A 12200-nucleotide genomic window follows, 5' to 3' on the forward strand; every position below is an offset into this window, starting at 1 on the left:
AGATCTGGATTTGCCTTGTGAAGCCTCTCACAAGGTCTGCTAGATTTTGAGGCAACAGTATTGCTGGGCAAGACTTCACTGGTAGTTATATATGGGTAATAGGACTTTAGAGAGATTATATATGGGTCAGAATTTGTTTGTTATCTTGAATTTTGGATGTCTTTCTCTTTTTTGTGGGTGATCAGAATACACAGGCAGAATATGTGGCTAATTTTGATCACATTTATGAATAAACAAATAATAGTCATTTTCACTTAAACAATATTCAAATAGATTTTGCAGCTGTGAGCCAATAACCCTGGATAGCAGGCCTGCCTCTTTTCTACAAATCGATAAAGAAAATGGGAATTTATTCAAACCAGGTATAAGTTGAGAAATTCATTCACATTTTTCCTCAGTCAGTCTTGTTTGTCTACTATTATTAGAGAGTTACATCAAACTGCAAGCTTATGTCAATGCTGTTTGTCAAAAGGAATGCAACAAATAAGCTCCAGAGGGACAATTTGTTAAAATGCATTGCAGATATAAATACCTACCTTAATAGGACCTTTTTCCACATTCCAAAAGACCTTTGCAACATCAGGAGGCATAAGTTCTGCAGAAGCCTGTGCTGCAATTGTGGCCACTTTCAACTCCGGCATTTTTTCTTTCCCTGAATCCTTCTGCTGATCCTCCTTTTCCTCTGTGTGGAAGACAAAAACATCCCGCCTTTTGTACTCTATTCTAGCTGGCACACGTATGGTAATAGGGGGGGTCTTATCTTCTGAACTACTCTGTAAAACCCCACCAATCACAAGTTTGATGGGAATTTCCTTGTGTTTCTCTGAAAAGTCACTATCTCCTCCAGTAGTTACTTTATCATCTTGTAATTCACCAATTTTAATCTCATCTTCAGATCTTTCGCCAGAATCGATCTCCTCATTTTTCTCTTCATCACTGTCTTGCAACAACTCATCAAATATCCTTGCATCCATATCTGCCCCTTCAGGTGCAATGACTTTCAAAATCTTGAACTTTATTCCTGGTATCCTCTCTCTCAGAAAATTTAGAATTCGATTCAGTCCATCATCCCTAAGATCCATGCCATCCACCTTGTCTCCCCCATTTTCCACATCCCCGGGATTTTCTGTGTTATTATTTTTTTGGTTTCCTTCAGGTGCACTTTTTGCAGAATCTGATCGATTGGCATCTTCAGCTTCCAATACCTGAAGAGAGTCTCCCGGTGTCCCTCTGGCTCTCCGCAGGTAAACTGCCTGCCAAAGATGATGGAACTTTAACTATTGATTCTAAAATCAGCACATTTTCCAGTATATAGGCAATTATTTAAAAAGTTCTATTCAGTTGTGAACAAATTAATAGCATGACTGAATTTATAATTTTTCCTCGAAAATACCATAGAGTTCATTACATTTACCTGCTGTTTGTATCCAATCTCCCCATCTTTAGTTACAAAGATCTCAAACAAGGGGACACCTGGTGCTGCATTAGCCAACTGCCTGATCAAGAGCAATAGTGAATTCCATTAGCTCCTATTTTCTTGGCATCTATATCATACCAACTAGCATTATTATATATCTAACCCACCTTGCACTATAACTCTTGGCCACAAATCTACCCTGTCCAGGAACAATTTGGATTATCCGTCCATATGGGTCATCTGGACCTTGCGGTAGACCAACCCACCAACCAACCTGCGGATAATATTGGATATATAAACTCCAGTGAGTAAATATGTTAGCTTCAAAATCCTGAACTGGAAACAAAGTTGCATTGTTCTTTCTCTCTGACTGAAACTTGTGTTTAATAATATCTCTAGAGCCCAAACCAAAGAAAATGGACTGATAGATTATAAGAATAACTATTCCATGCCTGGAAATATCAAAAGTAATTTCAAGACAAGTTCATAGAAAAATCAGATACTACACATTTATATAATTTCTGGTTTAAGAACTTGAAAAGAAATGCTAACAGTGAGAAGATATCTCTGACCCCCAAACTATGTTCGAGAAGCAAACTACAAGCTCCTATTAGTAAACATTAGAACTGGTGGTAAGTAGATGTGTGACAAATGTGACATTTATAGACAAGGTTAGAGGATAAACCAGCATAATTATATATAGTGTTATAAATCGTAATCATTAATGATACATGACATAAAGGAGTGTGAGAGACATGCATGTGCTGCAGCATCATCAATAAAATTCTTATCTTTTATTCTCCCCACCCTTTTGTTAATTGTATTTATGTACATGCACCAAATTATACACAGTATCAAACAGGATTCCAGACTGTTAGCCGTGTATTGAAATTGGATAGCATCTGGAGGTACTCTCACATGACCTCGGTGCCAGGCTTGTGAGAGAGAAACACTCACACAGTGAGTGTGTGGGCAGGCTTTGCACCCAAAGATGGGGGTTTTGGACCCAAAGGAGTGGGCTTGGAACCCAAGGAAATTCTAGTTTAATATTAAAGGTTATGTTGGAGGTTCCTTGAAGGACCTAATGGCCTTTCTCAGTGACCTACGGACAAATATAAATACACTAGCCAATGGAGAGGCTAATGGACAAGACTGTGAAGGACAAATTCTCTTGTGTGTGAAATAAGGAAACAAAAGGAGCTGCAGGTGTGCCCTAGTTACAGATGTGAGAGGACAGCTGGTTTTCAAGGAGCAAAGAGGCAACAGCTTGATGGGAGCCAAGCTGCAGCCAAGGAGCAGCTGTTTGAGGTTTCTGTTGAGCCAAATTTGGGCCTGTTTGGAGGTCTGAAGCAAGCCACAGGGCCGCAGGCCTATGTAACAGGCCGAGGAATCACGATTAGTGTTGGAATTTCTAAGTCTAACACGTTAGAAACCCTTCATGCACTTTACTGATTTATTCCTACCTACTTGTTATGTTAATTAACAAGTTATTTACCATGTAAATACTGGAAATAAATACAAGTACATGCTCAACACATTACAGATCATCAACTGAAGGAAATAGAAACAAGCACACAAGTGACACCGTTGTTTTTGGACTAATGTCCTTGGAAAAACCCAATGCGGGAAAACCGGTGCAACTATCTGAGGGTTTGATTTATTAAGCAGTTTCAGAATACAATCTGGGTGCCAAATTCGGCTCACCCAACAGAGAAAAATCTCGGCAGTAGTACCTCTCTACTCGGAAGCAGATATTCCGGCTGAAACCCCGGATAAACACTCCAGTAGCTCCACAGCTCCAATCTGCCCCACGAAACCCCAGCGTTAGCCTCTCTCTAGCCCAGTATTAGCCCAGCATCACTCTGGCTTGGCCTGCGTCAACCTCTAGAGGCACTGTGTCAGCCCTCTGGCCATCTGTGTCACCCACGCTGGCCCTTTGAGGCACTGCGCAGCTCCTGGCTGCCTGTGCGTGAGCCCTGGCTGGCTCTGCATGAACCCTTTGTTGCTTCTGCATCCCTCTATCCAGCTGTTGCGATGATCCTCCCGGTGCTACCTTTGCCTCTCTGCTTCTATATTCACTGCCCCTCAACTGCAACTCTGATCACTCTCTCAACTTTCTCAGCAAACCCAGCCCCAGAAAGTCGAAATCTTTATCTCTTTGTTTTATTTCCAAGTGACCCTCAAGCCTCCTCTTATACTTTTCTCGTTGACAAATCAACGGCCAAGATTAAGTCCCTAATCAACGGCTAAGATTAGATTTGACTTGATCCATGACTTTTGGACCATTCTAACATAGTTTTATATTAATTCACATTAATATTTTATTTTCCCGAAGTTTAGACTTACAGACTCCATTAAAAATATTAATTATTTTAATATCTCCCAAACTGTTTAGAATCCGCCCAAACCCTTTCTGGATATTGGATATCTCATGTGCCTTAGCCTCTCCACCAATTTTCGTGGCTAGAGCACATCTGATGCTACCCCAAATCAACAATTAACTGGAAAAAGGCCGCAGGACAGGTGGAGGTTGAACTGGAGAAAAGACAGGCAGACTGAGGGCTAAAAGCCTGCAGCAGTGAAAGGAAGCTGGCTCACTGAGAAGAAGGACTGGCAAAGTGATAAAAGAGTAATCCATGGGCCTGACTGCAAGGAACAGCAGGCTGGCCAAGGATTGCCAGGTAAGCATTTGATGTTTGATGATTTATGGTGGGCTGGTTAAGACCTTGTAGTGCTACAGCTGTGTCATTTATCGTTGTAGATGTTGTATTTTGGGAAGATGAGGACCTAAAGGAATTGGCCTCAACCCTAGAGTTTTAGTCAAAGGAAAGACATTGTATTTTGGGGATTGTACTGGAATGTAAAGGGCCGCTATCCATGGAACGGGAGCACTGTGATTTTATTATTAAAGAACTAATAAGAAACAAGTTTGGGCACATTAATTCTTGTGTACTATTATTGATCTAATCGCGGGTATATTCAACTGTGTAAAATTGTTTGAAGTTAGGCACTTTCAGTGTGCTTATGTTTCCTCGCGATAGTTCCACCAAGTTTCCAGGACGGGGGACAGGGGAGTAGGGAAATGCAGGAGCGCCTGGAGCGGCCTACGCAAAAGCTCCCCATTAATTTTTAGGAAACGTGGGGGGACGTCGGGGTTTTTAACACAAGGGACCTTGAAAAAATAGTAAAATACTAAAATTATAAACATATCATTGAAATTTTATAATTTTGTGTCTTGTAATGACCTAACTACAATTTACAAACAGAACGTAAATATTAGCATGCATACAAGACATGCATATGATAGCTACATATGCATGTGTCGCATATGCTGCATTAGTATATATGCAAACCATTTATAAAAGTCCCCACAAAATGGAAGTGTCAGTGTATGTAATCTTTGTAAAAATAACACGTTATCATGCAAGAAAAAAAAATGATACACATAAATGACTGTTGATTTCTATAGCATCAGAAGGTCTTCCACATAGGCTTGGTGCCTTAGAATGTGGAAGAGATGTCCTCTTTAGGTGGTTGTTCATTTGGAGCAACCAATACAATTTCCTTCCTAAGTTTTACTTAAGAAAAGTGCATTGATTAATTTAGGTGATTAATGTAGACTTGGGATAATGTTTTATCTAAAGATAAATAATTAATTATTTAAATAACATAGATCTAATCTCCATTGTTGATCTAAGAGAGCTAGGATTTAATAGTAGCCCTCTATCGCTTTGGAGATTTGGGATTTAGCCTTGGAAAATTATAAAGGAGCCTAACGAGAGTACGAAGACACATTCTCGTGTTGAGTGATTGGGAGAGAGAGTTTCTCACGGGCAGCTCAACTTGACTGAAGAGAGGCAGGAATTTTCCTGAGCAGAGGTCAAAAGGAGCCAAGTGGAGAAAAGAAAGAAAAACTGAGTACAGCCAGAAAGAAGGCCGAGATATCCTCTGAAGACAGGTCGATTTAGCAGCCAGCTAAGCCCACATGTGTGCAGGCTGTACAGGCTTGAGGAGGCCGAGTTAGGGGGCGAAAAAGGGCGTCGTACAGCGCTGTAACAGTGCCGTACAGCAAGGGTAAATAGGCCGGATTTATTTCAGAGGGGCTGAATTTCTTGAGGCAAATTTCTTCCTAAAGCACCCGATCAATTACCTACAGCAATCCAAGTTACAGGTTTTGCTACAGCTGGTAAATTTCTGTGTAAAATTCTCTGAGTCTGACCCTAACTTTCCTGAATAATATAAAAGTGAAGGAGGATTGTTCTCGGTCAGTTCTTTGCTGTTTTATGTTTGCTTTCTCTTGCTATTTTCACTGCAAACTAATTTTCAGAAGTTAAATAACAGTGTATTCAATTTTACAGCAGTTTCAGAAATTTTATTTGGGTAAAAATATTTTTCTGGGTTTTGTGTAAATTGCTGAGATAGAATAGATCTCGAATGGTACTAAAGAATTAACATGGTATCAGAGCACTAGAAACTTTGAAGAAGGAGATCAGGAGGACAAGAGTTTGAAAACAGCAGAAAAAATATTTTTTTAATTTAAGGGTTTTGTGGCCAAGGTCAATTTGGTGACATGGCATCATTGAGCTTAAGGTATGAATACAGGTTGCAAGGGGCCAGCAATTTCAGTCGATGGAAGGAACGGATCTCCCTTGTTTTGAAGGTGAATGGCTTGTAGGAATTTGCAAGCACAGAAATCCAGCTTCCTACAGACCCTGTCCAAGGAGCTGAGCACAAGCTGAAGGATGTGAAGGCAATGGGAATTGTCTTGGATGGTGTGAGGGATCATGTGATTCCTCACATAATAGGGAAGGACACTGCACATATGATATGGGCGGCCTTGACTAGTCTATCCCAGAGTACAAATGAGAACAGGGAAATGTTAGTTTTTGTAGCATTGGATGTGTTCTAGCCACGAAATTTGGTGGAGAGACTATAATACATGAGATCTCCAAAACCCAAAAATAGTTTCTGGAAATTCTGCCTAGAACTATCTCAATTAGATTATTAACCATTTTTTAAATATTTCCCAAGTCTAAACTTAAGGAATATGGTTAATTAATCAGTATTAATTGAGATAAGGCGAAAATAGTCTAGACACTCACACGGATCGATCCAGAGATGATCCTAGCCATCGATTAGTGGATTATAAGAAAAGATCGATGTGGTGATGGAGAAGACACTTGAGCAGTTCCATTTCTTGGTAGATCAATTTCCAGAGTAATGTTAGTTTTTTGGTAGCATTAGAAGTGATCTAGCCTTGAAAATTGGTGGAGAGGCTAAGGCACATGAGTTCTAGAGAACCCAGAAACTGTTTGGTGAAATTCCACCCGGATTGTATTTTATTAAAATAATTAATATTTTTAATGGGGTTCCTAAGTCTAAACTTAGGAAATTTAAAATATTAATGGGTATTAATCAAAATATGGGTGAGAATGATCTAGAAGGCAGATCAAGTCATGTTTTAATCTTAGTCGTTGATTAGAGACTTAATCTCGATCGTTGAAGACTCAATAGGAAAAGTATAAAATGGAGGCATGGGGTTCATTTGGAAACACACACAAAGAGATTGAAGAAATCGATTTTCTGAGGCGAGAAGTTCTCACGAGGAAAATTGATTGGAGAGATCTTGCAGTTGAGGGGCAGAGAGAAACCGAGAGAAGGACTTTCCGGAAGATACAAAACAGAGAGGCAGAGAGAGCTCGCAAAGACAGCACAGTAGCCAGGAGAGCTAACGCAGAAAAGCAGCCTGTCACGCAGAATCCTGAACTATCGGAACAGTTGAAACTGCCGGAACTGCCGGGAGAGCTGACGCAGAGGGCAGAGAAGGTGACATAGGGCTAACGCAGAGCCAGAACAGAAATAGTTGGGGTTAGCCAATCTTGTGCCGGATCAGCCGAGATTCTGATGGGTGAAGTGAAGTAAAACTCACTCATATTTTCCGCCAGTATTTTCTCTGTAAACGATCGTTAGATGAGCATCCTAGATATGTATTCAGATATTTCTCCTACATAATAATAAACCCTCAGAACTGCTGCACCGGTTTTCCCGCATTGGGCTTTTTCGGGGACTATTATGTCCAAAAATAAGTGTCCTATGTATCTTGTTCTTTGCTCTGTTTTTTGTTTCATGAGATCAAATATTTAATTAAGTGTAGGTTGTAGAAGTAATATGCTTCAATATTCAGAAGAATAACTTGATGAATGTAATTTAAAATCAAGTAGGTGAAGTAGATTCAGATTTGCTGCAGTAGGGGTTCCTTCGAGTCTAGGAATTTTCACATAGTATCAAAGCATTAATTTTGAAACAGGAAGAGCAAATCTGGTGTTGAGCAGTGAGGCCGAAAGCTGCACTTGGCAGCGATTCAAATCCCCTTGAAGAGATTGCACAGTCCTTGCCGAGAAGCAAATCCGAGGAAGTCTCTCTCTGAGTGAGACGACAAAGAGGTACGATTTCCTGTTCGTGAGTTTGCAGAGGCAGAGGGAGTGACGTAGTGCCTCAGCGCAGTGCTTGAAGGGCGCGATTTTTGTCGAGGCAGAAATCCACTGGAAAATAACGAAGACACGTAGAAGGGGAATTTTCTCCTCATAGAACTTTCCACCAAAAACTTCGAATTTCTCACTTGTTGAGCTTAGCAGTGCTAAGCAGTGACTAGAGGAGTCAATTCAACAGTTGGGTGAGATGGCATCGCATGGGCTCAGAGATTAGGACAGGTTGAAAGGTGCTTCCAACTAGGTCATATGGAAGACCAGAATCCTAGCTGTTCTGGAGGAATATGATCTCGAGACCTACATCAATAGTGTTGTAGTTGTTCCTGCTGACAACGATCAAAAGAAGAAGTACAAGGCCAAGCAAGGAAAGGCAAAGAGGCTCATTCTCGATGGAGTTCGAGATCATGTGGTCTCACACTTGCAGGGCAAGGATACAGCCTGGGAGATGTGGGAAGCCTTGTCTTCTCTGTATGAAGGCTCTTCCGAACAGCAGAAGATGTATTTGGAGCAGAAGTTGCAGCGGACTTTGATGCAGAAAGGAGAAGGGGTGAACCTCTATCTTCAATGTCTTCAGGACACTAGAGACCAGCTTGCTGCAGTGGGGTCCACTCCTCAGCCAACCGCGATGGTGAGGATAGCCCTGAATGGAGTCTCGGATGAATGGCAAGTTTTCGTCCAAAGCATATTGGGCAGAGAAAAACTACCTTCATGGGAGGAGATGTGGGCGGCTCTTCAACAGGAGGAGTTAAGGAGGGACCTAGTGAAGGTCAACCTCAGTGGCAGCAGTGGGAGTGGCACAAAGACGAAGGAGGAGGAGGAGAACGTAGCTCTGGCATCGAAGGGACAACAGAAGCCGAAGCGAAAGAAGGACATTTCAAAGGTGAAATGTTTCAGTTGTGGCGAGTTGGGCCACTATGCATCCCAGTGTCCTTTGAACTATGCATCCCAGTGTCCTTTGAAGAAAAAGGACAAGGATGAAAAACATGAACCTAAGGTTGCTTCAGCAAAGATTGATGAGAGTGAGTTTGCCATGAGTGCCCACGCATCTCCAAGAGGGAGATGGGGATGGGGCGATATTGAGTTGTAGTCGAGAGGACTACATGTGGGAAGGATCCTTGAGGAGTCCACCTCTTGGATCAATTCCTTGCTACGGGAGCCCAAGATTTAGCAGTAGCGAGATGGACTTAGTGTCAGATGATGCAGTGGATTGTTTGGAGGACAAATGCAGTGGCTTGGGACCAGAGATTGATCAGCACAGAGCAAGGTTGGAAGCAGTACAGTTGGCACAGTGCAGGAGTTAGCAACAGCGCAGAAGATTCAGAGAGTCTGAATCAGCAGCGGTCAAATTCCAACATTCATTGTATTATGCTGAACACAATTAAGTTCAGCTAATTTTGGATGTTTTTCAGTTGCTTCTCTTAGCAACTGAGTTGCAGCTTGGATGCAGTGTTAGCAGTGGCAGTGCTAGCAACATAGCAAACGCAACGTTTGAGAGGGAGTTGTAGTACAAATGCAGCAGTCGCAGTGCCATGGGCAGCAGTACAGTAGCAGCAGCAACACAGTGTTGGTGGCAGCAGTAGTGCAGAAAGGGGTGCTTCAGAAACAAAGCAGCATGCAGGTGGACATTGTTGCTAGAGCACTTTCCTCACTAAGAGGGAGTGTTTGTTTGTGATAGCATCAGAAGTGCTCTAGCCTTGAAAATTGGTGGAGAGGCTAAGGCACACGAGTTCTAAAGAACCCAGAAATCGTTTGGTGAAATTCCACCCGGATTGTATTTTATTAAAATAATTAATATTTTTTATGGGGTTCCTAAGTCTAAACTTAGGAAAATTAAAATATTAATGGGTATTAATCAAAATATGGGTGAGAATGATCTAGAAGGCAGATCAAGTCATGTTTTAATCTTAGTCGTTGATTAGAGACTTAATCTCAGTCGTTGAAGACTCAACAAGAAAAGTATAAAATGGAGGCCTGGGGTTCATTTGGAGACACACACACACAGATTGAGGAAATCAATTTTCTGAGGCGAGAAGTTCTCAGGAGGAAAATCAATTGGGGAGATCTTGCCGCTGAGGGGCAGAGAGAATCTGGGAGGAGGACTTTCCGGAAAATACAGAACAGAGAGGTGAAGAGAGCTCGCAGAGGTAGCGCAGTAGCCGGGAGAGCTGATGCAAAAAAGTTGCTTGTCACGCAGAATCAAAAATTGTCGGAACAGCGAAAATTGTCGGGAACTGCTGAAACAGTCGGGAGAGCTGACACAGAGAGCAAAGAAGGTGACATAGGGTTGACGCAGAGCCAGCGCAGAAATAGTCAGGGTTAGCCAATCTTGTGCCGGATCAGCCGGGATTCTGCCGGGTGAAGTGAGGTAAAACTCACTCAGAATTTCCGCCAGTATTTTCTCTGTAAAGGATCGCTAGATGAGCATCCTAGATATGTATTCAGATATTTCTCCTACATAATAATAAACCCTCATAAATGTTGCACCGGTTTTCCCGCATTCAGTTTTTTCGGGGACTATTGTGTCCAAAAATAAGTGTGTCCTATGTATCTTGTTCTTTGCTCTATTTTCTTGTTCTTTGCTCTGTTTTCTGTTTCATGAGATCAAATATTTAATTAAGTGTAGGTTGCAGAAGTAATCTGCTTCAATATTCAGAAGAATAACTTGATAAATGTAATTTAAAATCAAGTAGGTGAAGTAGATTCAAATTTGCTGCAGTAGGGGTTCCTTCGAGTCTAGGAATTTTCACGAGTAGCAGCAGTCAGTTGTCAAGAGAGATCCACAGATCGAAGCAGTGAGTGAGGGGCAGGGACAGTGATTCGGAGGAAGTTTTCCAGATCCGGAGAGGCAACAACAAGAGGACCGAGTTATCCCAGAGAGGCAATGCAGAGCTCTGCGCAGTAGCTTCAGTGAGGGAAGTTCAATTTACTGGAGAGAATCGTTCTCAGGTCCAGATGGCCTAAGAGACGATTTCCTCAGCAACTGGAGGCAAAACAATTTTAGAGACTGGTTGGATGCTTGACACCAAGCAGACAGTGCAGAGGCTAATGAAAAGGGTCAGAGAGCCAAGATTCTGAAGGCAGGTTGTGTCGGGATTGCTGGTGGAGGAAGGATAAATTCCCTTCAATAATTTGTGCCCAAAATTTCTTGTTGTGGATTGTCAGTTTCAGGCATCTAGATTGTACTCAGATTTTCACTGTTGCATACTAATAAAAACCCTCACTGTTGCACCAGTTTTCCCTAGTTGGGTTTTTCCATGGACATTCATCCAAACATAATTGTCTCATATTTTATGTGTGTGCTAGTATTTCTCAATTTCCAACGCTATTTGTTTTCTGTAGCTTTATTGGTTTTTCCATGGACATTCATCCAAAAATAATTGTCTCATATTTTATGTGTGTGCTAGTATTTCTCAATTTCCAACGCTATTTGTTTTCTGTAGTTTTATTTGTGAAGGTTGCAGTGTGTTTATATCGATGTTGTCATAGCAATAACCTGAATAGTTAATTTATCAGTTAGGAGAAATAATACCAGTTGCTGCAAAAAATTAGTGTTGAGAGGTAAGTTGTATGAAAATATCAGATATTGTGACCTCATATCTCACTAGGATCTAGCAAGCTTGTGATGAGCTATCCATTGTGGGAGAAGCTATGAGTGATTCAGAGCTAGTGAAGGTAGCTTTGAATGGTTGCACTAAGCAATGGACCACCTTTGTGGAAGGGATCCTTGCTAGATAGCAGCTTCTTGATTGGAGCAGGTTGTGGGATAACTTCATCCAGAAAGAAATTCAGGATAGTTCAATAACTCATAGGAGTGGACGTGGCAATGAGGAACTTGCTCTTGCTACGTAAAAACTAAGAACGGCAAGAGAAAGGCCAAGCAAAACCAAGGTGGAGGAGGATCTTCACAAAGCAAGGAGAAGGACATGCACAAAGTCAAGCTTTGCATGTCACAAGTCCGGTCATTGTGTCGAACAATGTCCAAACAAGAAGAACAGCAAAGGAAAAACATCTACAACAGCCATAGCACAGATGGATGAGTTGGCCGAGCAATTCAAGAAGAACTTCGCCTTGGTGTCATGCCTTTCCGATACCATTACGAGAGGGGTGTAGTTTGTGGACAGTGGAGCATCTCGTCACATGACAGGATCTTGGGATATCTTCACCAGTATGGCCAAGGAGCCTAGAGATCTACATGTGGAGCTTGGTGACAACACCAAGTATGAAGTAGAGGGCATTGGCAAGCATATAGTTTCAGATGGACTCAAGGAGTATCATGGAGGTGAAGGAGGTGATGT

General features: G+C 41.7%; 1 protein-coding gene across 1 annotated transcript in view; it reads right to left on the reverse strand.

The window, feature by feature from the left end:
• EX2 (UvrB/UvrC domain protein (DUF3506)) overlaps positions 1-12200 on the reverse strand; it is a 123268-nt gene that overhangs the window by 49986 nt on the left and 61082 nt on the right. The window contains exons 5-7 of the mRNA XM_089395896.1: positions 1585-1691; positions 1415-1496; positions 537-1253 (exon numbers count right to left, since the gene is read on the reverse strand). Coding sequence (XP_089252022.1) covers positions 537-1253; positions 1415-1496; positions 1585-1691 — 906 coding nt within the window. The remainder of the gene's footprint in view (positions 1-536; positions 1254-1414; positions 1497-1584; positions 1692-12200) is intronic.

Source organism: Pinus tabuliformis, chromosome 1_2 (assembly GCF_031772625.1).
Source record: "Pinus tabuliformis cultivar Carrire ecotype Pingquan chromosome 1_2, CPIR1, whole genome shotgun sequence".
Classification (NCBI taxonomy): domain Eukaryota; kingdom Viridiplantae; phylum Streptophyta; class Pinopsida; order Pinales; family Pinaceae; genus Pinus; species Pinus tabuliformis.